Here is a 23075-nt window from a genome sequence, read left to right as displayed (position 1 = left end):
TCCCTAATCCACCCCATCCCGGTGTCCCCCAGCGCTCCCTCGCTGCCCCCCCACCCCGCACACCCCACCCACTCTGTGCACCCCCCTAATTTCTCCCCAATCCCCCCCCCAGTCCTAACGACCCCCGCCGCCAAATCTCACTGCCCCCCCAAATCCCCACGCCCCCCCAACCCCACCAACATGCTTCCCCCCTAAAATCCCAGCTTCCCCCCTCCCTCCCCAAAATCCCGCTGCCCCCCCCGCTGCGCTGCCCCCGTTTTCCCCCTCGCGCCCGTTCCCCCCCCCCACATCGCTCTTTATCATAAATATATAAATTATGCTAATTACGACATTGCATATTCACCGCCGGCGGGGCCACCGCCCCCCGCCCGGCCCCCCGGCCCCGCACTCACCGGCGGCTGGGGAAGGGGCGTGCGGGGCTGGGTGCGGGGGGAGGAGGGTGCGGGAGTTTGGGGAGGGGGGGGTCTCGGCGCTGGCTCCGCGTTGCTCCGCGCTTTCCCCTCAGCCGGGAGAAAAAAAAAAAAAAAAAAAAAAAAAAATTAAAAATTCATCTCACAGCGGCGGCGGCGGCACAAAGGGAGGGAGCGGGGGGGGGGGGGGGGGGGGGGGCGGGCGGGGAGCGGCCCCGGGACCCCCCCCGTGCGCGGAGCGGGGCTGGGGTTGGGCTGGGGGTGTCGAGGTGGAGGGGTGGGGTGGGTTTGGGGGGGGGGGGGGTGTTGCCGTGGGGCCGGGCGGTGCGGGGTTTGGGTGGGTTTTTTCCGCCCCCCCGGCCTCCTGCGGGGATTTTTTAGCTGCTGCGTCAATGAACATAATTTATGCGCAGGCCTCTGCCGCAGCCGCGGGGCTGCCGCGCTGCCCGACGCCGCCGGGGGCGCAGGGGGGGCCGGGACACAGACCCCCCCGCCACAGACCCCCCCCCGGACCGGACACCCCCCCCCTCCCCCCCCCCCCCCCACCCACCCCCCCCCGGACCGGAGACACCCCCCGCCACAGACCTCCCCGGACCGGACACCCCCCCCCTCGCCCCCCCCCACACCCCCCCCGGACCGGACACATCACCCCCCCCCCGCGACAGACCCCCCCGGACCGGACACCCCCCTCCTCACCCCCCCACACACCCCCCCGGACCGGAGACACCCCCCCCACACACAGACCCCCCCGGACCGGACACCCCCCCCTCACCCCCCACAGACCCCCCCCCGGACTGGACACCCCTCTCCCCCCCCCACCCCAAAACCTGAGCCCCTGGAGCAGAGACACCCCCCGAGCAGGGTGCCCCATGCCAGAGACCCCTCTGGACCAGAGACCCCCCAGACCCCAGAGCCCCCAGCCCAGAGACCTCCAGACCCCAAAACCAGAGCCCCCAGACCAGAGACTCCTGGAATACAGACCTCTCCAGACTACAGACCCCCTTGGACCCCAAAACCAGAGCTCCCAACCCAGAGCCCCCCTCTGGACCCCAGAGCCAGAGCCCCCAGCCCCGAGACCCCCGAACTACACATCCCCTAGACTACAGACCCTCCAGACCCCAAAACCAGAGCCCTCAACTCCGAGATCCCCAGACCAGAGACCCCGAGAGCCAGCAACACCCTCAGCCCCAAGATCCCCCAAAGTCTGACCCAGAGAACCCCCCACCCTGAGACCCCTGAGCCCCAGGGACCCCCCAGACCCCAAAGTCGGAGTCCTGAGACCCTCAAGCCAGAGACCCTCCAGATCTCAAAAGCCGTGGCCCCCAGCCCCCAGCGTCTGAGCCCCCAGCCCTGAGACTCCCCCCAGCCTGGAGACCCCAAAACTAGAGACCCCCAAGACCCCAAGAGTCTGACCCCAGAGGACCCCCTACACCAAGGCTCCTGAAATCAGAGACCCTCAGCCCTGAGACTCCCCAGCCCTAAGACCCCCAAACCAGAACCCCCCAGCCCCAAACCACCCCCGCCCCCACTCCAAAGCCTGAGCTTCTGGCCCTGAGACCCCCAAACCAGAACCCCCCCAAATCTCCAAAGCCAGAGCTCCCTCCAGCCCCAAGACCTCCAAAAAGCCCAAGCTCCCTCCAGCCCCAAAACCAGAGCCCCCTGAGACCCCCAAAGTCAGAGCTCCACAATTCGGGACTCCCCAAAAACCAGAACAACCCCCCGCCCTGTAAGTCAGATCCTCCTCAAATCCCAAACTCCCCAAAACAAGGGCACCCCGAGCCAGGAGATCCCCCAGAGACCCCCCCCAAACCCAGCCTGGAGCCCCTCTCAGCTCAGAGCCCCCCCAACCAGCTCATCTCCACATCCAGAGCACCCCCAAACCCAGAGCCGCACCCCAACCTGGAACTGCCCCAAATCCCAGACACCCTCGGTCCCATCCCCAAATCCAGAAGCTCCCGAAAGCCAAATACTGGAGCCATAATCGCTGCCCCCCTCCGAAAGAGGGGTGGCCCCACATCCCAGACTCAGATCCCCCAAAACCCAGATGCGTCCAATCCCAGACTCCCCGAAAATCCAGACCCTGAAGCGCCAGGGACCCTCCAAACCCCACAGCCTCCGCCCCCCACTCCCCAAAGCCTGGTCCCCCCCTAAACCCCGGCCCGGTTCAAAACTCTGCCTCCCCCAAAACCCTTTCATCCCATTCCCAGCAGCCACCCCCCCCCCCGCCAGCTTTGGGGTCACCCCAAGCAGCCACCTCCCCAGTTTGCCGGGGTGGGTGCCAGGAGGAGCCCCTCCAGCTCTGCACTGGGGGGGGTGCAGACCCCAAAACCAGAGACTCCAGCCCAGAGATCCTCCTGGACCCCAAACCAGACCCCCCCAGCCCAGAGACTCCCCCCAACCCCAAAACCCGAGCTCCTGGACCAGAGACCCCCTCCCCCCAACCCCAAAACCAGAGCCCCAGCCCAGAGACCCCCCCCCCAACCCCAAAACCAGACCCCCAGCCCAGAGACTCCCCCCAACCCCAAAACCCGAGCTCCTGGACCAGAGACCCCCTCCCCCCAACCCCAAAACCAGAGCCCCAGCCCAGAGACCCCCCCCCAACCCCAAAACCAGACCCCCCAGCCCAGAGACTCCCCCCAACCCCAAAACCTGAGCTCCTGGACCAGAGACCCCCTCCCCCCAACCCCAAAACCAGAGCCCCCAGCCCAGAGACCCCCCCCAACCGCAAAACCAGAGCCCCTGGACCAGAGACTCCCCCCCCCGTGCCACAGACCCCCCTGAGCAGGGGCGCCCCAACCCGGAGACCCCCACCCCGACCCCAAAACCCTCAGACAGCATTTCATCATCATTAATTAACCCATTAATCATCAAATTAACGTGAACCACCCCGGGGGCAGCACAAAGGCTTCAATTTGTCCCCCGTTACCCGCTTTCCTCCGGGGCCGCCGCTCGGGACAGCGCCCCGCTGCCGAACCCCGCTACCTGCCGGCGCTCGGAGGCCTTTGGTTTAAACGCATCAAACCATCCCAAAAAAAATTCCAAAAAATATTCCCGAGGTTTTAAAGCGGGAGCTGGCGCGGGGAGGCCACGGGAATAATTCAGATGCTCCATCTTCCGGCATAGTGTTAGCTTCGGATCCAGCCTCCCAGGATAACACGCAGGAGGCCAAGCTCCGTACGCCGGCCGGAATCCCGCGGGGTCGCGTCCGACCCTCCCGGAGCTGCGCGTCCCGGCTCCTGCTCTTTGGGGGGCTTCGCTCTGAAAACATCCAGGACACCCCCGGCGTCCCAAAACCGAGGATGCGCGCAGCCGCCAGCACCCACCTCGTCCGCAGCGGCGCTTTCCTGCGGGGACAACGGGATACGGCCCCGGGATACCGGGAATCGCGTCGGCTGCCCTCAGCTCCAGCCCGCTGGCCGAGGGCGCAAACTTCGAGCGTCAAACTGGGAATCGGCGGGGCTGCGACAAACAAAAACCAGTTCACGAGACCAGTACGTGATTTGCTTCTGGGTGTCTCCGAGCGGGAATGACGCTACCGGACGCTCTCCGAATCCTACCGGCAATTTTAATTTCCAGGTGCTGCTGGTGAATGAGTTCTGCTCCCGGGGATTCGTCTGCCAGCTCGGAGGGAATTTTTTTATTTTTTTTTTTTTTTTTTGTGGGCCGGGTGAAGGAGTGAGGAAATAAGGGGAACTCAGGTGCAACCTGAACCTCGTCGCGACATAATTAAAAGAGGGGAGAAAACTCTTTCTGTAATTGCAAAGCTCGTTAGCAGCACAGGTGCGGCTCTGCAGCTTTTCAAGTCCCTTACGGACTAATTAGAGCTTGTTTGGAATCATTAAAGGAAGGAGAGTTTATTATCATCTCACATTCTGTGTCTTTTACAACCTTAAAATTGTCACTGCCTTCTTGAGGAGGGGAAAAAAAAAAGAGGAGGGGAAAAAAAAGAGGAGGGAAAAAAAAGAGGAGGGAAAAAAAGAGGAGGGAAAAAAAAGAGGAGGGAAAAAAAAGAGGAGGGAAAAAAAAGAGGAGGGAAAAAAGAGGAGGGAAAAAAAAAGAGGAGGGAAAAAAAAGAGGAGGGGAAAAAAAAGAGGAGGGGAAAAAAAAAGAGGAGGGGAAAAAAAAAGAGGAGGGAAAAAAAAAGAGGGAAAAAAAAGAGGAGGGAGAAAAAAGAGGAGGGAAAAAAAAGAGGAGGGAAAAAAAAGAGGAGGGAAAAAAAAGAGGAGGGAAAAAAAAGAGGAGGGAAAAAAAAGAGGAGGGGAAAAAAAAAGAGGAGGGGAAAAAAAAAGAGGAGGGAAAAAAAAAGAGGGAAAAAAAAGAGGAGGGAGAAAAAAGAGGAGGGAAAAAAAGAGGAGGGAAAAAAAAGAGGAGGGAAAAAAAAGAGGAGGGAAAAAAAAGAGGAGGGAAAAAAAAGAGGAGGGAAAAAAAAGAGGAGGGAAAAAAAAGAGGAGGGAAAAAAAAAGAGGAGGGAAAAAAAAAGAGGAGGGAAAAAAAAGAGGGAAAAAAAAGAGGAGGGGAAAAAAAGAGGGAAAAAAAAGAGGAGGGAAAAAAAAGAGGAGGGAAAAAAAGAGGAGGGAAAAAAAGAGGAGGGAAAAAAAGAGGAGGGAAAAAAAAGAGGAGGGAAAAAAAAGAGGAGGGAAAAAAAAGAGGAGGGAAAAAAAAGAGGAGGGAAAAAAAAGAGGAGGGAAAAAAAAAGAGGAGGGAAAAAAAAAGAGGAGGGAAAAAAAGAGGAGGGGAAAAAAAAAGGGGAAAAAAAAAAGGGGAAAAAAAAAGAGGAGGGGAAAAAAAAAAAAAAAAAGAAGAAAACCACCTCTTAAAAACCAGCACAGCGTGATAAAGCCAAATTATTTTTACTTCTGTCCCCTCCCCGTGGGCTGGGAAGAATTCCCACTGCCTGTCTTTCCCTGCAGAAAAAGTTACTGGATTAATTTAAATCCCTGCTTCCTAACACCCCTTTTTTTGGGAGTTCACCGTAAGGTATCCGCAGTCCGCTCTTCCCGCCATCCGCGAGCGGGTATGCACGCGAACGCGGGCGTAACGGGCGTCCCGGCTAAAAAAAGCGGGAATACCCGGGAATACCGGGCGGTTCTTCCCGAATCAAGGTCGCTCAGACCCGCCCAGCCTCCTCGTCCCAGCTGAAAACCAGGATATTCCGTGACGCCGGGTTCAACGGGAACTACGCGAGCGCTTAGCGCCCGGAGAAGGCGCCGAGGCACGGATCCGTAACAAATCCGCCGGCAGATTTTGTTCGTTAATAATCAAATCAGAGACGGGAAAGCGGCTTCGCCCCAGCACGGCCGCTGCCAGCCTGCGGCGCAGCGATTATGAATATTTAAATGCTCCCGTCTCGTTAACTTTCAGGCTCATTTACATACATCGGCGTATCGTTAGCATCACGCATGCGGGGAAGTGGGTGCGTTTTTAATTTTTCCTGATGAGGAATTGATTTTAGGAGCGTTGAGAAGCTTTTTTTTTTTTTTTTATCTTTAGGAAAATAGCTCGTTTGGAAGGATTTTAATTAACCGTTTGACAGGAACGGCCGACGAAACTAAAACGCCGACTGCGAGGACGCGCCCTTTGTTCCAGGGCGTGCTCCGTCGCGGAGAACTCGTGGTAAGGCGACCGAATTAATATCGCCGCCCGCCTTCCGCTGACTCGGCCGCTCTAATCGCGGGCAGAACGGGGTCAGAGGAGGGCGCGCGCCCGACCCTGCGCTTCCTGGCACGTCCGACTCGCCGCGGAACGGCGAATTCGCCCCAAAACACCTTATTCCGGCTCTTCTGAGAGCTTAAACGCTCGGAAGCGCGGGAAAAAGCCAGCCAGGACTTTATTTCGGCTCCCGTGCCGCAAAGCGACTCCGGTCGCTCACAAACGTCCCCGAACCGAAGCTTCGGCGCGCGGTTTTCGGCGCGCAGCGGGGCTTCGCGCCGGTTCGGCCGTAGATCCGGCCTCTGCCTCGCTTTTCCTCCCTTCCGATTCCCGCGGGATTTTCCAGGCCGCTTTGCGGCGTTGGATGAAATCCGGCGCTGGTAAAGCTGAGGACGGAAACCCCCTGGGTTTCAGCAGCAGGAGAGCACTTTCCCTAGGTGGAATCTACTAATTAACAAGTGCTTATTTGTTATTTTTAGGTAATTAACGACAGCCCCACACCCACGGGGCGCTCCCTGCCCCACAGCGCCCCTCGCTCCCGATAACTCACACCAGTCAAGTTCCACCAACGTGTACCTGCTTGTAAGCCCGGCTGAATTTTCACTAATTTATCTTTATTACGGTTTAATTTGTGCTATTTTAAGTAGCAAACAACAGGTATTACCCCGGCCAGCTCTGCTTCTCATCAGGGTTAAACCGCCCCGCGCTGTGTAAATAAGGACTTTCAGCGCCAGGCCCTTCGCTCACCCAAAAAAAAAAAAAACAAAAAAAACAAAAACGCGGACTCAGCCGCCGCGTCCGCTTTCATCCCTTCGGCATTTTATCGGCGCTGCCCGGCTCTTCGCCGACCGTTCCGCCCCCTTCGCCTTTCAGAAGCGTCCGGCGTGGGAAGCAAAGTCCACTGGCAGGCAGCCAGGAACGGCCTCGACTTCCCGGTTTCCATTTCGGGGCTGCAGGAAAAAAAAATTCCTGAGCTGGTTTTTCAGAACTTTTGATGTTTATTGGAGGGTTTGTTTTTTTTTTTTTTTTTCGCCTCTTGGAGTCCCACGAGGCCTGTAGAGGAGGTAACGGGCGACAAAAATACAAATAAAAACAATCCCAAGGGATTTGAAGGCAGGTGCTTTCTGAAAAGCACGGCTGCACCGAATGGAAACGCTTTCTCCCGGCCTCTCCCTCGCAGAGCGCTTCCACTCTTCCTTGGCAAGGAAGTTTTCTGCGTAAGGATAACGGGAGAACAGACAAAAGGCACGTTTGTTGGAATAAAGCAGGGACTGAAGCCGGGAGCTGCTCAACGGGCTTCACCCCGAGCCGTTCCAGCGCTCCGGGACTTCGTGGGGTTGGATTTGGGAAGATATCGGGGCTCAGTCCCTCAGAAGTCACCTTCCCCTTCCCGGCGCTGCTCTGCCCTTCGCTTCCTTTCCAACCCACCCCACCCCGAGTATCCGTGGGGCAGATCTCAAGCTACTTCTCTGCCGCTTTAAAGGGTAAATATTATTTTTTTTTTTTTCCCCTCCACCGTTTCTGCGACTCAAGAACATTTTCTAGGCATGAATTATTGATGACGGCCTCCCAGGCACGCCAGCCAGCCTGCATATTCATCAGGCAGCCGGTACATTATTCATGAGAAGCTCACTTCAGTCGGGAAGAGAACAATGATATTGTTGATTGAGATGCCTGAAAAAAAAAAAAGAATAATAAAAAAAAAAAAGAGCTCCACAAAGAAAGACTTGTGTAGGCCAACTCCGGCCAGAACGCAGCCAGAAAGTTTATCAAAATCACACAATTGAAAAAAAAAAAAAAAAAAAAGGATTTTTACACTTTAAGGGGGTGTCTTTATTGCGGCCCCTTTTGTTGCGATCTGTATGCGTTATTTTTTTTTTAACTAAAACTTTACACACAGAACTGCCAGATTGCATCATACCTTCTCCACGCGCGGTTCCCGGCTTCCGACTGCACCTTCTGCTGGCAGCCCACACCTGCAACAGATTTTAGAACGGCATTTAGACCCGTAACTCGGCCTAAATTAGATAAAAATGAGCCCGAGAAACCTCATTCTGGGTTAAAACCTGGATTCCGGGGCTTTGCCAAACAGGGCCGGCGTTCAGGGCGGGCGACTGCCCGCTCCTGCAAACGCAGCCCGAAATGCAAAGCAAAAAGAGTGCCTGAATAAAAAAAAAAAAATTATTTCCATAAAAACTGAGCTGCTGCTGGATGAAGGGGGACGGGGGGGCCAGAACAAGCCTGAGAAATGCCCAAGCCCCCCTTCAAGAAGGGGGAGAGCTCAGCCACGTCGGGAAGGAACCCCTCGGCTACGCTCCCCACGCCGGAGCCAGCGGGTCCCGCGGCAGGATGCTGCCCCCAAAAAGGAGGGTTTCTGGGGGGAAAGGCCGAAAATGGGGTCCTGGGAAGGACTCGGGGGCTTGGAACAACCACCACAACCCGGAGCTCAGGCTGCACGGCCATGGCGCTAACGAGCCTGCTTAATTAAGCTTCCCAATATTTGGAGGTTACCAACCTCCACTGATCTTTCACGCACCAACTCACAGGCGGCTTCTGTCCTCGGGCGCGACTCAGGAGGGAGCGGGGAACGAGCCGGGGGGCTCCCTCGCCCCCACCAGTTTCCCCAGTGCTGACCAGCCCCTCGCCCAGCAGCGCCGGGCCCTGGGGTGCCCCCCTAGGCCATGCTGGGTGACCCCCGCCTCATTTATGGGCCTGGCAGGGCAGCCCGCTCCCCCCAGACCCTGCCCACGGGCCCCCCCATACCAGGGCCTGCGCGGGGACCCCTCCTCGCCCCCAAGGCCCTGCCCACGGCCCCCTCTCAGGTCTACCCCTCCCCAGGCCCCGCCTGGGACCCTCATTCCCCTGCCCACCCCTATTTAGGAGCCCCCTCGCGCCTGGGGAGCCCCCACCACGCTAAGCCCTACGCAGGGACCACCCCCAGGCCGCGCTTAAGGCCCCCTCGGGCCTACCCGGGGGCTCCCCGCTGCTCCAGGCCCTAAGCCCCCTCCCCAGGCCCCGCTTAGGGGGGCCCCTTCCCCTCTAGGCCCTGCCTGCCCCCCGCTCCTACCTAGGGACCCTCCCTCCCCCCTCGGCCCCCCCCCAGAGACCCTCTTCACCCTGGGGGCCTGGCCTGCGACCCCCCCCCCCCCCAGCTCCGGGGCCTAGCTGCTCCCCCCACCCTAGGCCCCGGGAATCCCCCGTGCCCCCACACTGGGCCCGGACCCCCACGGCCGGGGGTTACCGGAAGCCCCCTCCTTTGCTTTCCTTTCCTTCCCTCCCCCAGGCCCAACTCAGGCCCCTCCACCCCCGCGGCCCCTTTAAGAGGGCGCCGGCCCCGCCCCCGGCGCGCGCCTGCGCGCGGCCCCCGGTTCCTCCCCCTCCCCTCCCCTTCCCGCGCCCGCCCCGCCCCGCCCCGCCCCGCCCTCTCCCCCCCCCCCCTCCCGCAGCGCCGCGGTGACACCGAGGAGGAAGCGCGCGGCGCGGGCAGAGCGGGAGCCGCCGCCGCCGCCGCCGCCGCCGCCGCCGGAGCCAGCGCCGCCATGAACGGCAAAGGCAAGGACCGGGCCGCGCCCCAGCCCCCCTGTCCCCCCCCCCCCCAGCCAGCACCACCACCGCATCCCGGGGACGCGGCGCCTTTAAGGGCAGCGCCGCAGCGCGTGACCGCGCCAGCGGGCCGGGGCCGCGCGGGCACCCGGCGGCCAATGGGAGCGGAGACGGGGGGGGGGGGGGGGCAGGCGCGCGGGTCGCCATGGCGACGCCCACCTCGGCCCGGCCTTAACCCTGTGAGTGCCGAGCGCCTGGGGGAGGGGGGGGGGACACACACGACACCGCCCCCCCCCCGTGACGTAGGGGAGGACCCACGCGTGACGTAACGCGTCCCTATTCCGTGCGGGGAGGGCGAGCTGAGGAGGGGGGGACACCCCAGTGGGTGGCGGGGGGGGAGTGAGCGGGACCCCCCACGCGTGGCGGAAGGGGGACCCCGTTAGATGGGCGGAGGGGGCTCTGGGGTGGGGGAGACCCCCCCCGCTGACGTAGGGGATCCCCTAGATGACGTCAGAAGGGACCTCATTGTATTGCGGAGTGCGTGCGGGAGACCCCTGGGTGATGTCATAAGGGGGGGGGGGGGCCTGAACCAGGGGAGGGGGCTCGAGTGGCTGGGGGGGGTCCCACGAGGGGGGGTGGCAGTGAGCGGGACCCCTTTGTTCGGGGGGGGGGATCCCCAGGTGGGACCCCCCCGCGTGCCGGGGGGAGGCTGGATTGGGGGGACCCCCCCGGGGAGCGACACTGGGGGCAGCTGAGGGACCCCCAAAAGAGCCGGGGGGAGGGGACCCCCACGCGGCGCTGCGGCCTCACCGCCCCGTCCTGGCTGGAGGGGGGGGGGCGTGGGGGGCCCAAATTCGGGGCTCGTTGAACCCCCTCGCCGCAGCAGCCATTTCCGCCCGCCCCAGCCGGGCGATCTCGGGGGGGCCGTGGGGAGACGCCCCCCCCCCGACGCCGCCTCGTCCACCCCCCAGACCCAGGAGGGGCCCCGGGACGGGGGGGGGGGTGGGGAGCCGGTAGCCGGTCTGGTTTGTTTTGGTTTCGTTTCGGGAATTCTGGCCACCTCTCGGAATAATTGGATTTATTTTTATTTTTCTTCCGTTTCTCCTTCGGCCTGACTTCTCCTCTTCCTCGCAGGACAATACCCCACCCAGCCCTCCTACCCCGGCCAGTCCGCCGCCAACCCCGCCGTCTACGCGCAGACCGTGCCCCTTCCGCAGCCGCCGCCCTACACCGACGCGCCTCCCGCCTATTCCGAGGTGAGCCGGACGCTTCTCCCGAGGATTTGTTTCCTTCTGGGGCCGCTCTCAAAGAGAGGAAAAAAAAAAAAAAAAAAAAATTCTGAAAAAAAAAAACTTTGTAGCTGCAGGGTTTTTTTTTTTTCCTGGAGGAGTTGTTTGCCGGGCGGCAGCGGATCCCTGGATTCTCTCTTCCGAGATCTGAATCATCCGCTCAAAGTTCAAACGTTGTTCCGAGCTTTTCCTGGAGTTACGCTGACGGATTTTGCTCGCCCGGAGCCGTCGAACGCCCCTGTGATAACCCCGCTTTGTGGGAGCGGGGGGAAAACCCCGACAGCGGGGAAAAAAAATCCTCCTTTTGCCGTTCCCGGGAGGAAACGCTCGCGGAATGGGATTCCCGCGTGCGGGAGGGCGAGCGTCTGTGTCGGAGCCGGGCTGAAAAACTCAGCGTGGGGAGTAACAAACTCTCTAAACTCAATTTTTTTTAATTTTTTTTTTTTTTTTCCGTCCCAGCTTTACCGTCCCAGCTTCGTGCCTCTGGGAGCCGCCACCGTCCCGACCATGTCGGCGGCGTATCCGGGCGCTTCCGTCTTCCTGCCCGTGGCGCAGTCCGTGGCCGTGGGGCCCCTGGGCTCGTCGCTCCCCGTGGCGTATTACCCCGTGGGGCCGGTTTACCCCCCGGGCTCGACGGTCCTCGTGGAGGGCGGCTTTGACGCCGGAGCGAGGTTTGGGGCTGGCGGAACGGCCAGCATCCCTGTGAGTAGCACCGCGGCCCGCGAACCCCGCCTGCGGCAGCGGTAGAGGGTGACGGGGGGGGGCGGGGGGCGGGCTTTGTTTTTTTGGGAAAAACGTTTTCCTTACCCGATCCGTCGTTTGGGAGAGGAGAGGGCTCCTCCGTTCACCCTGTGGCTCTGGGTGGCTCCGGCTCCCGGCAAAACCCTCGCGTGGCCGGTGCTGGCCTCGATTCGGCCTGGGCGCCCGCTTTTTGGGCTGGAAACCGGACTTTTTCCCTGGCGCTAAGCGCAGGCTTGGCTTCTTTCCGCGCTACGACGGAGCTGCGGCCGGTTCCTGCTCCCCCGGGCTTTCCGCTTTTGGCCGAGGTCTCGTTCCGCGCGGGCGGGGAGCCGGGCTCAGCCCCGCGGCCCGCGGGCTCCCGAAAGCGAGGGGGCGCGGACGCGGAGCCGAGCGTTTCCCAGCAGCTCCCGGATACCTTCCGCTCCGTTTTTGCCGGGTGGCGAGCGACGGGGACGTCTCCCGGGAGGTCCCCGCAGGCGGCTTCGCGGCTCTGCCCCCCGCCACCCTCCCGCCTCTCTTGTCTCTGTCTTGCAGCCCCCCCCTCCCGGCTGTCCCCCCAACGCCGCCCAGCTGGCCGTCGTGCAGGGAGCCAACGTCTTGGTGACGCAACGGAAGGGCAACTTCTTCCTGGGAGGCTCCGACGGCGGCTACGCTATCTGGTGAAGGAGGAAGGGGGAAAAGGGGGAGGGAGAGGGCGGGGGGGGGGGCTACGTTTGCGTAAAGAAAGACATCGCGCACCCTCGGCACTTCTCACGCTGCACCCGCTTCCGTCCGCGTTCACCCCGAGCTGCAGATTTAAGACGCGCGGCGGCGGCGGCGGCGAGGTGTCTTCCTGGTTTCCGGCGAAACGAGAAAAACAAACAAAAAAAAAAAAACCAACCCCGTTAACGAGAGCGGTGCCTCCGTTCAAACGGAGAGCGAGGGATTAATTGATTAATTCACCAAACGAGCGTGAGCTCTCGTTCCGCTGGAGTCGCGCCGCCACGCGGAGCTTTCCGTCGTCGCCCACGGGCTTCGGGGAGGACGAGGAAGCCGATCCGGGTTTGCCTTCCCTTGGCGTCGCTTCCCGCGTTTCCCTGCCGTCGGAGCGCGGCGCTGGCGTAGGAAAACCGGGCAAACGTCGCTTTCCGGTAGCGGGGAGGGCACCGCGGCACTTCCCTCCTCCTGCCCTCGCTCCAGAACGGATCCCTGCTGGCGTTCCCCGTCCTTTTCCTCCGGGAAGGCGTGCAGCTGGCGCGTCCCGTGGGAATTTTTGGATACGTTCCGAGTGATCTGGGATTTCTTTGCACATTTTTGCTGATCAAAGCCAGGCTTTGGTGCCGGAAACACAGCGCGACGTGTTGGAACGTTTCATTCGACGCTAACTAGGCTTTTAGGATGGCGCTTAATAAACAGAAGCCTTTTTTTTTTTTTTAATTATTTTTCTTTTTTTTTAAGCTCAACCCGGTGTCTTGACACCAAAACTCCTTCAGGCCGTCGTCCAAACAGCGCGGCTGTCCGCGGGCGCGACGCAAATGTCAATCCACACCCAAATTAGCTTAATTACTGGCTTTTTTTCACGGCCGCGTGCTTCAAAAATGAAGTCTTAGGAGGGTGGCAAGGAATATTTCAGGGATCCTCGGCGTTTTGGGATTTTTTTGGTTTGTTTCGTGAAGAAAAAAGGGCGGATTGGGATGGAGTGGATCCCGAGGTGTCAGTTTAATCTCCAGCCGCGTCTCGCGCGCGCCGCGGTTCACCGGCCGACCGACTGTTAGGGCGTCGCGTCTCTCTCTGTACACACTGTGGTGCACTTAACGCGTGGAGTTTTTTATACTAAAAACAACCAAAAAAAAATGTAGAATAAAGACTTATTTTGAAAATTTGAACGAAGTGACCGATTTCCAGCCTGTCGCAAGCCGTGGGGTTCCTTCCCTCATTTCCTCTTCGCTGCTGTCCCATGAAGTTCCTCTTTTGGGGTTTTTTTGGGGGTTTTTTCGAGGGGCAGGGACGAGCTTCCCGGGTTTTTGGGCTTTTTTTTGTGCCTTGCGTGATCCCTCCGCCTCCAAATTAGCCCTGCTAATTACCCCTCCCCTAAATCCTCAGCGGAGTATTAATTATTCCGTGAGATGAGGCCGGGCTGCGCCCTGCCGCGAGTTACGCGCAGGTACGTCCTCGCAGCACTGTTTATTTTTCCACCCGTGGTTGGCTTCATAAATTAAAAGCGGGGAAAAAAAAACCCAAACGAGCTTGGAGATCCCCCAAATCCAGGGAATTTGGGCAGCTGAATGTCGCCGAGGCACCAGTGAGGAGTGGGGAAATCAGGATCCGCGCTGGGAGCGGGATAATCCAACGCGGCCTCGGCGCCCAGCTGCGCGGCGCGGTCGGGGCGCCGGAGGGGAGGGATCCGTCCCGAGGGAGCCGGGCGGGAACCTCACGGAGCTCAGCCAGGCCAAGGGCGGGGTCCTGCCCGGGGGTGGGGGCGATCCCGGGACAAATCCCGGTGGGGGATGGAGGGATGGGGAGCAGGGGCCGGGAAAACCGGACGCGAGCCGGCCACGCGCGCTCGCCGCCCAGAAACCACCCGCGCCCCGCGATGCGCCCGGCTCTGGAGCCCCCAGCGTCGGGAGGACGCGGAGCTGGTGGAGAGGGGCCGGAGGAGGCCACGCAGATGCTGAGAGGGCTGGAGCAGCTCTGCTGTGAGGCCGGGCTGGGAGAGCTGGGGCTGTTCAGCCTGGAGAAGAGGAGGCTCCGGGGAGAGCTGAGAGCGGCTCCCAGTGCCCAAAGGGGGCTGCAGGGAAGGTGGGGAGAGACTCTTCAGCAGGGCCTGCTGGGACAGGACGAGGGGGGATGGTTTTAAACTGGGAGAGAGGAGATTCAGACTGGATGTAAGAAATATTTGACGCTGAGGGCGGTGGAGCACCTCGCAGGCTGCCCAGAGAGGCGGTGGGTGCCCCATCCCTGGAAACATCCCAGGCCAGGTTGGCCGGGGCTCTGAGCAACCTGATCTGGCTGGAGATGTCCCTGCTCCTGGCAGGGGGGTTGGGCTGGGTGGGCTTGAACGCTCCCTCCCCTCCCAAACCCGTCTATGATTCCATGAACTTGGACCTGAGGGCACCAGAGAGGCGCGTGTGGACGCTTTCCTTAGATGAAATACTCCTCTTTCTCTTTGGATGGAGTGTCCTCCATCTGCACCGCCCCGTCGGGCTCTGCCGCCGGCCGCTCGTAGGTGAGGTAGCTGCCTTTGTTCCTGTACAGGTAGACGATGATCACCACCAGCACCGTCAGCAGCGTGAGGAACACCAGGGTGATGACCACTATCGGCGAGAAGGCAGAGAGAGGAGCGGGGTTTAGGTCCATAACGAGCTGCTCCCGCGTCAGCGGGGTGGGTTTGGGTCAACTGGGTGGGTCTGGGCCAACTGGGTGGGTTTGGGTCAATGGGGTGGGTCTGGGTCAATGGGGTGGGTCTGGGTCAATGGGTGGGTCTGGGTCAATGGGGTGGGTTTGGGTCAACTGGGTGGGTCTGGGCCAACTGGGTGGGTTTGGGTCAATGGGGTGGGTCTGGGTCAATGGGGTGGGTCTGGGTCAATGGGTGGGTCTGGGTCAATGGGGTGGGTCTGGGCCAACTGGGTGGGTTTGGGTCAACTGGGTGGGTTTGGGTCAACTGGGTGGGTTTGGGTCAATGGGGTGGGTCTGGGTCAATGGGGTGGGTCTGGGCCAACTGGGTGGGTTTGGGTCAACTGGGTGGGTTTGGGTCAACTGGGTGGGTCTGGGCCAACTGGGTGGGTTTGGGTCAACTGGGTGGGTCTGGGCCAACTGGGTGGGTCTGGGCCAACTGGGTGGGTCTGGCAAGGAGACCCCCTACCTGCGATGACCACGGTGTTGGCGTCCTCATGGAGAGGCGGGGTGTGAGCCTTCTTCAGGAAGGGGGTTGTGGCCTCTTCTTCATCGCGAAGGGAGAGAGGAAGAAGGTGAGGAAGGCTGGGCTGGACGGCACACGCGGCGGCGCCGTGCGAGGTCTCCCCGCGGATTTTTCGGCACGGACAGCCCCCGTCCCGCGGCGCTCACCTGCGGTCAGAGAGGGCTGATCTCCTTCCATCGCATCGGCTCCTTCCAAGCCGAGGCCTGGGGTCCTCCAGAACTGCCAAAAAAATACAAATAAGGAAGAAAAGGCGCTAACGAACGCGGAGGTTTTATTGGGGTCGATGGAGGGGAGCGGGCCGGGTCCGCAATTCACTCTCAAACTTCGAGAGCTTCCGATTTGTCTCTAAATCCCTGCAAATCCTCCCAAATCCTCTAAAAAATACGTTTTGTCCCGGCTCCGGCGCTGGGGCAGACGCGGCTCGGTGGCTCCGCGGAGACGCGCCGCTAGATGTCAGGAGCAAATTAAATTGAATTAATTTTTTATTTTTTTTTTTTTTAAGAAAGAGGAAATTCGAACACGGGAGCATGGACACAAGCCGGGAGCGGAGAGCCGGGAGCGCGGCCGCGCCGTCGGGATGCACCTCACCGGGACGGGGTGATGCCAGTGGCCTGGATTTGGGAAAGCGGGGCGAATTTTTCGGGATCTGGCCCTGCCCTGTTGTCCCGCCGTCCCCTCGTGACTCACGGCACCGGTTTCGCTTCCGAGCGCTACTGGAGTGCCAACGCTCCGGCGTACGGAGCCGCAGGGATTTGGGAAAACCCAGCAGCGTGTGCGGGCGGTCACGGGACCCCTCCCCCGCTGGCTGCGGAGCGGGACCCCGGGGCTTCCGGCAGCTCCTCCGAGGACGGCGACTTCCTCCCGGGCTCGGGCTCAGGCTGGCGCGGGCCACCAGCTCGTTAAGCCTGGTTTTGCTTTAAATCTGGTTTTGCCTTCGACGCAGCTTTGCTTTAAACCTGGTTTTGCATTAAACCTGCCTTTAAACCTAGCTTTGCTTTAAACCCAGCTTTAAACCTAGCTTTGCTTTAAACCCGGCTTTAAACCTAGTTTTGCTTTAAACCTAGTTTTGCTTTGAACCTGGCTTTAAACCCAGCTTCACTTTAAACCCCGTCGGGCTCCTCCAGCAGCGACGCCTGGGCCTCGGGGAGCTCCGCGCGCCTTCCAAACCCAACCCCAACCTTCCCACGGAGCGGCAGCCGCGGCTTGGGCGGCCTCGGAGCACAAAAAGGGGGAAAATTTCCCCAAAAGCATAAAATTGGGATTTAAGGGGAAGGAGAAGCGGGAGCTGGGGGAAGCCTGGCGCCGCGGGGAGACGCAGTCGGCGTTGCCAGCAGGAAACGCAAACCGGTTTCGCGCCCGGAGCGCCGGCAAAATGGGGTCCTGGCACCCACTGAGCGTTTAAACCGAATTTTATCCGGGGGAAAAATTCGCTCGGGTGGTCGTGAACGCGAAGGTCCCTGCGCTGGGATTCCCGGAGGGAGCGATTCTCCGCCTGGAGAGCCACTGGCCAGGCGGGAAGGAGCCCCGTGGAAAACAACGGGATATCCCGCAGCGCCGGGGTTACCTCGCCTTCGCCGGGATCCAGCCGCCGCCCGCTCGCGGCCTCCACGCGTCCGAAGGGGAGTGACTCACTTCCCCGGCACCCCGGATCCGTACGGATCGCTGCGGTTTTCAAAGCGACGCAGGGCTTGTAAAAAAAAAAAAAAAAAAAAAAAATCGACCGTACTCTTCCTCATTCTTGCTCTCGGCCCAAGTTGCTCAAGAGCCGTTCCCACCGCGGAACCCTCCCCGCCCCGCGGCTTCGCTCCCAAAAAGCTCAGCCAAGCGCAGCGTGCCGTCGGGGATGCTCGGCGGCGTCCCGTCCCCGTCCCCGTCCCCATTCCCGTTCCCGGCGGATGGAGGACGGGATGAGCAAACCATCCCAGAGGCCTGCTCGCCCCCGTTCCTCCGCCGCCGCCCCGGGGAGCGGCACAGCGTTCCCGCTCGGCGTTCCGCTCTCCGGCTGGCGCCGCAGTGGGATCAGGCCCTTTCCCTTCCCGCTCGCCTGAAATCCAACCGGAAAACACCCGGCCCAGCGCCAACGTTTCGGCTTCTCCCCCAAACCCGCCGCGCTCCGGCCTCCCTCCTCGCCTCCCGCTGCAAATCCGCGTGCCCGATGCAGCCAAGACCCCTCCGAACCTCCCAGGAGCCGCCGAATTTTGGGAAGGTGTCCCCCCAGGAGCCATTTTCCCCCCCGGCCCAGCTCTTACCTGCGCCCGCCGCGCCAGGGCGAGGGGCCGCCGGCACCATGTGCGGCTCCGGTCTCACCCAGGCGAAGGCGTTGCCCTTTTCCTGCCTCACCTTTCCAGTTTGGCCGCAATTACGATAAAAATTCCCAGAAATGCCCTCCCTCGTTAACCCCTCGCGCGCCAGAGAGCTGCCCGCCATCGGGGCAGCGACGCCGCGCCGGGCGGCGATTGGCAACGGCGTTGGTTTTTTTTTTTTTTTCGCTTTGACGTGGAGGGATTTTGCAGCACAGGGGGTTAAAAATCGAGAGTTTGTTTTTTTTTTTTTCCGATGTTTTTGCCTGGCAGCACATTTTCAGGGAGCTGGCGGAACCGGCCGGACGAGGCCTTTTCCCTGAGTCACCCAAGAACGGGGCGACGAATCCCGCCCGCACCCGGCTTCGCCCGCCGTAAACTCGCAGGCGGGGACCCGCGGCGCTGGCGGCCGCCCCTTCGACCCGGTGACGGGATGAGAGATTCAGCCCTCGCCGGCGTCGTCGCGCTCCGCTTTTATTTCAACGGGATGAGGGTTGGGAAGCGCGGTACGGTGGAAGGAAATCTGCCTGCGGCGCCGCGGAACGCCGGTTTTCCAGGCGGAGCGTCGTGCTCACAGGGAGGTGAGAGTCTCGGTGGGCTCCTGGGGGGGGGTTCCACCGGTTGGGGGTCCTGGCTGGCGTCCTGCTCTGGCGTCCCGCGACAGCCTTGCTCCTGGGGGAGACGCAGAGGTGACGCTGAGCCACACGGGATGGCTCGCGCTTCCATTAAACCGGAGCAGAGACGGAGCGAGTCCGGCTCGGGGCGGGGGTCAGGGTGGCGTCGGCGCCGGCGTAGCCGTGTGACGCTGCATCGAGGGCCGGATTCAGCCCCGTCCATCGCGCCGGGCTGGATTTGTGTCACAGACTCCCCCCGCCGTGTCCCCACATTCCCACTGGACGCCCCCCAGCAAGGATTGGGTCTCCGAAAAATCCGGTGCCACGGATCTGGCCCCCACCGCCGCGTGTCCGCTCCTGGCACCAGAACTTTCTCACCTGAGCGTCGGCCGCCTCCGGCTCCACCTCCATCGCTCCCACGCTCTCCTCGGAGTCGCTGCGCTCTCCCGCGTCCCTACCGAGCCGGCCCGGCTCCTGCCCGCTCCCCGGGGACGGACACGTCGGTGCCTCCGGCGCTGGAGACCGCGGCTCCCCGGGACCCCCACCCTCGGTGGCCCCCGTGGCAGCCGGGGCTTCGCTGGCCTCCGGCCCGCTTGTCGCTTTTTCCGCGGTGCCCGTGGCTTGGGCGATGGCCTCCGATAAAATCAGCGACGCCAGGGAGGCGGCAACGCCCTCAGCCCCCACCTCGCCGGCAGCCCCCGCCGGCTCTGGGCTTTGGCTTTCAGCGAGCCCAGGGGAGTCGGCACCCGGCTCCGCCGCCGGTGTCCCCGGCTCCTGGGATGGAGCTTCGGGGCCGAGGCCGAGCTCCGGGGCCTCCTCGCTGGAGACCGACGCCGTCTCTGACAGGGACCCGGCGCTGGCGGGCGACGCCGGTGGCGGGCCGGGGACAGCAGCACCCAGCTCCCCGTTGGAGATGGCGTCCCCCGCCCCAGGGGACGCCGCCGTCGCCTCCGCTTCCGCCACCGGCTGCCAATCCGGCGCCTTTCCCGGAGACGGGAACATGGCCGGGGGGCTCACCGGCGAGGAGATGACCAGCGAGCGCCGGTTGCTGCGTGGGGGGAGGAGAGAGGGGGTCAACCCCCCTCCGGAGCATCCCTGCACTCCACCAAGCACCCTCAACCCAAATTAATCAACCCGGCACCACCAAAGCGCCCTCAACTTGAATTAATTAACCCAGCACCACCAAGCACCCTCAACCCAAATTAATCAACCCGGCACCACCAAAGTGCCCTCAACCCAAATTAATCAACCCAAAACCATCAAAGCACCCTCAACCCAAATTAATCAACCCGGCACCACCAAAGCGCCCTCAACGCAAACTAATTAATCGACCCAACAACACCAAAGTGACCCTAATTAATTAACCCAACACCACCAAAGGGCCCTCGACTCAGTGCTGGCAGAGACTCCCTCGTTTACCTGGAGACGCCTTTAACGATGAAGACTTTGCTGGAGTGCTGCTTGTCCAGTTTGCCCATCACCTCGTAGAGGTCGCGGTTGAGCTGCCGGAGTGGGCGAGGGGGTTCGGGAGGAAGAAAAACCCACCAGAGGGACCCCCACCCACCCCCTTGCCGCCACCCAGCGCCCGGCACCCCCACGAACGTCCCCGGGCTGCCCTGCCCCCACCTTGCTCATCTCCTTGTAGAAGACGTCGCGGAGGTTGGAGATGTTCTGGAAGATGGTCACGTAGCAGGCGATGCGGCTGCGGGGGTGGGGGAAGGCAAAGAGGGGGGGTGATTCGGGCGCGCCGACCGCCCACCCTTCGGGGTCCCCGCGGGGATGGGGAACGGCGAGTGACCCCTCGGGGTGGGGATGAAGCGGCGCTGGGCTGGGTGACCGGTTTTTGGAGACCTCGTGGTCAGATTTTCGAGGGGACCCGTTGGGAGGGGGCAGCTTTGGCATCCCCCCTCCCTTGCAGATGGGGGGTTGTGGGTGCCACCGGCATCCAGGCAGGATCGGGCCCTGCAGCCACGTGCCAGCTCCAGCCCCGCGATGTCCCCCAACACCTTTGATGTCCTCCAGGCCTACAATGTCCCCTGACCCCTTTGATGTCCCCCGTCCTCACAACGTCCCCGAGCTCCTGCAAAGACCCCAGCCCCATGACGTTCCCCAGCCTCGTGATGTCCCTGAGCTCGTACAACGTCCCCCAACTCCTTCGATGTCCCCAAGCTCCTGCAAAGACCCCAGCCTCACGATGTCCCCAGGTCCCCGCGATGTCCCCCAGCCTCACGATGTCCCCAGGTCCCCGCGATGTCCCCCAGCCTCGCGATGTCCCCCGGTCCCCGCGACACCCCTGGTACCTGCCGTACAGAACCGGCAGCTCCTCCCGAAGGTCCCTGTTCAGGTCTTCAAACACCGCTTGGGCTTTGTTAAACTCCTCCTCGGCCTGCGGGGAGGGAAAGGGGGGGGGACGTGGCTTTGCCGCTGCGGCCGGGACGTGGACGGGGGGGCTGCGCGGGGTGGCGGGGGTCCCGCGGGAAGCTCCACCTTGGCGATCTTCGCCTCGTCCTTTTTTTTGGCGCTCTGCAGAGCTTCCAGGTGATGCCGGGCGCTGTCGTAGTCCACCAGCTTACGGCCCCGCTTGGCGATGCGCTCCTGCGCGGGGTGGGGGCGAGGTGAGCCGGCACCCGGCATCCCCCCCCGGCCCAAAATCGTGCGCGGAGGTACCTTAAAGTCCCCAAACTGGGCCAAGTAGTTCTCCATCAACCGCAGGGCTTGGTCGGCCAGCTTCGCCTCGTAGTCGTCCCACAGGAGGTCGTTGCTCTGCGGGGTGGGAAAAGGCGAGACGGGGGTGTAACGCCCGGATCCGCCCCCCCCAAACCCCCGTACGTGCCGGGCTGCATCCCCAGGGACCCCCCCCGGCTCAGTTGGCCGCCCCCCCGATGCTCGACGGGGACCCTTGGGGACAGGGGCTCACATCTGCGATGGCTTTCAGCTCCTCGTGACCGTCCCACTCGGGGCTGTAGATCTCCTGCAGCGTTTCGGACACTTTCCGGGAGCTCTCGTGCATCACTGCGGCCCGGTCGGGGGGGAAGCAAAAATATTATTGATCATTATTGATCACTATTGATTATTATTGATCATCCTGAGTTGGAAAACTCAACGATGTCCAACCTCCTCCCTGCTCCTCCGCGGCGCCCGAGGGGTTTTCCCCGGAATATTTACGGGGAGCCGTACCTTTCACCGCCCCGAGGAAGGCCTTCAGGTCTTTGTAGAGCTTGTGGCCTTCGTTCTGCAACGCGAGGCGGGCGAGGGGATGGGTCAGGGGCGTCCCCGCGGGCTCGCGGTGATTTCCACGAGCGTGGGGGTGTCCCCGCGCCCATCCCCACGCCCCGCGGTGCGACCTGCTGCAGCTGGAAGTTGTAGGCGCTCTGCTCGAACTGCTCGTCTTTGGTTTCCACCGTTTTGCCCAATTTCTGCAAAACCTGGGGGCGGAAAGAGACGGAGAAGGCGGGAAAAGCCAGCGGCCCCCGAGCCCGGCGGAGAGCGGGATCGGGCCCGGTGCAGACCCCTCTTCGAGAGCCAAAGCAGAGGAAGAATTTGGATGGGGGACGCAAAACTTTGGCGCATCCCTCGGTGCTTTTATTTTTTTAGGAGAAAACGGTGAGTCTTTGGGTGCTAACGCATCGCCCTACCCTATAAAAGTCTACGGGCGCGGCCCTGTGCACCCCAAGACATCCGCGCGCGCGATTACGGGAGCAGGTGAAGGCCTAGGAGGAGGAGGAGGATGGTCTGCAGGCCGAAGGCTGCCTCCGGAGCCGTCGCAGGAGGGGAGTTTTGGGGTGGGAGGGAGTTTTGGGGTGTCCAGGAAGAGGTTGACCCCAGTCCTGGGAAGCGGCGGGAGCCTGGTCCGGGCTGATACGGCGGCAGAGGAGCCGAATTTAGCACCCAGCCCCGGGCCAGGAAACCTGGGAGCACGCGGGGTGGGTGGTGGGGGCCTTTGCGTCACCCCCAAAATGAGCGCAACCGCCTGCATTTTTGGGGGAGAGAAAGGGAAAGAGATGGCCCCGAACCGCCCCCAATCTGCCAAAAATCGCCCTGTTTCTGCCCGGTTCCGCAGCCCTTCCCCCTCGCTTCCTGCGCGGCCGGCGCGGGCGTGCCCGGTGCTACCACTGCCCCGCATCCCACCGGGGACCCCCGCCGGCGGCCAGCCCCGAGGGACCCCATGCCCAGTCCCCCCGTAATCTCCGAAAGGCGTTTTGGGTGGAAAAACCCCACTTTTGGAGAATCCAGTGGGTGCCAAAGTGGTTTGGGGGACTTTGGGGAGGTGCCGTCGAGCCCAAAGCCGCGGAGCAAGGATGACGTTGACCCAGAAGCACCCAAACGACCGCCCGCGGGCGCCGAGCGACGCCCTTCGTGCCACCCCTCAGCGAAAAAAAACCAAAAAATAATTAAAGCGTGAAAATAAAATCGGAGATTCTGGGGCTGGGCGTCGCGGGCAGGCCCGGCACCGTACCTTCTCCTGCGCCCGGCTGAAGCGTTTCTGGACCTGCCTGGCGAAGAGCCCGGCTCCCCCGCTCTTGCCCTCCGCCATGGCCGCGGCCGGGTTCCTGCGCGCGGGCGGGCGCTGCGGTTCGGCGTTCGCTGCGGAGGAAGTTTCGAGGCGAGGCGGCTGCTGCCGGCATCCGCTC

At 61.9% G+C, this 23075-nt stretch overlaps 3 protein-coding genes and 1 long non-coding RNA gene across 5 annotated transcripts; 1 reads left to right on the top strand and 3 right to left on the bottom strand.

Annotated features, from left to right (window-relative positions):
* Positions 1-6856: 6856 nt before the first annotated feature.
* LOC147597074 (uncharacterized) lies at positions 6857-8768 on the bottom strand. Its single transcript, XR_015261282.1, has 3 exons — positions 8575-8768; positions 7981-8035; positions 6857-7733 (listed from the first exon to the last, which is right to left on the bottom strand). It is a non-coding gene; the product is annotated as an uncharacterized LOC147597074 (long non-coding RNA).
* Positions 8769-9494: 726 nt separating this feature from the next.
* DAZAP2 (DAZ associated protein 2) lies at positions 9495-16048 on the top strand. Of its 2 annotated transcripts, XM_086768900.1 has the most exons (5): positions 9495-9611; positions 10737-10858; positions 11351-11593; positions 12167-12291; positions 16033-16048. In XM_086768900.1, coding segments are annotated over exons 1-5 (504 nt in total). In that variant the 5' UTR covers positions 9495-9598; the 3' UTR covers positions 16034-16048. The 2 variants fall into 2 exon arrangements, with proteins under 2 accessions (XP_086625026.1, XP_086625024.1); XM_086768898.1 differs by lacking the exon at positions 16033-16048 and having other exon boundaries at positions 12167-13497.
* Positions 13968-17887, bottom strand: SMAGP (small cell adhesion glycoprotein). The gene is made up of 4 exons (XM_086768901.1): positions 17095-17887; positions 15677-15749; positions 15474-15551; positions 13968-14925 (listed from the first exon to the last, which is right to left on the bottom strand). The coding sequence occupies exons 2-4, from the start codon at positions 15705-15707 to the stop codon at positions 14753-14755; spliced, it is 282 nt and encodes a 93-aa protein (XP_086625027.1). The 5' UTR covers positions 15708-15749; positions 17095-17887; the 3' UTR covers positions 13968-14752.
* Positions 17888-18288: 401 nt separating this feature from the next.
* On the bottom strand, positions 18289-23015 carry BIN2 (bridging integrator 2). Its single transcript, XM_086768893.1, has 11 exons — positions 22901-23015; positions 21789-21869; positions 21622-21676; positions 21362-21456; positions 21112-21207; positions 20932-21039; positions 20745-20830; positions 20071-20146; positions 19864-19946; positions 18823-19492; positions 18289-18502 (listed from the first exon to the last, which is right to left on the bottom strand). Exons 1-11 carry the CDS (start codon positions 22976-22978, stop codon positions 18305-18307), a joined length of 1626 nt encoding a protein of 541 aa, XP_086625019.1. The 5' UTR covers positions 22979-23015; the 3' UTR covers positions 18289-18304.
* Positions 23016-23075: the final 60 nt, after the last annotated feature.

Source organism: Chlamydotis macqueenii, chromosome 29 (genome assembly GCF_036417535.1).
Source record: "Chlamydotis macqueenii isolate bChlMac1 chromosome 29, bChlMac1.mat, whole genome shotgun sequence".
Taxonomy (NCBI): domain Eukaryota; kingdom Metazoa; phylum Chordata; class Aves; order Otidiformes; family Otididae; genus Chlamydotis; species Chlamydotis macqueenii.
The sequence above is the reverse complement of the archived record's forward strand: the minus strand, read 5'-3'. Positions and strand labels throughout refer to the sequence as shown.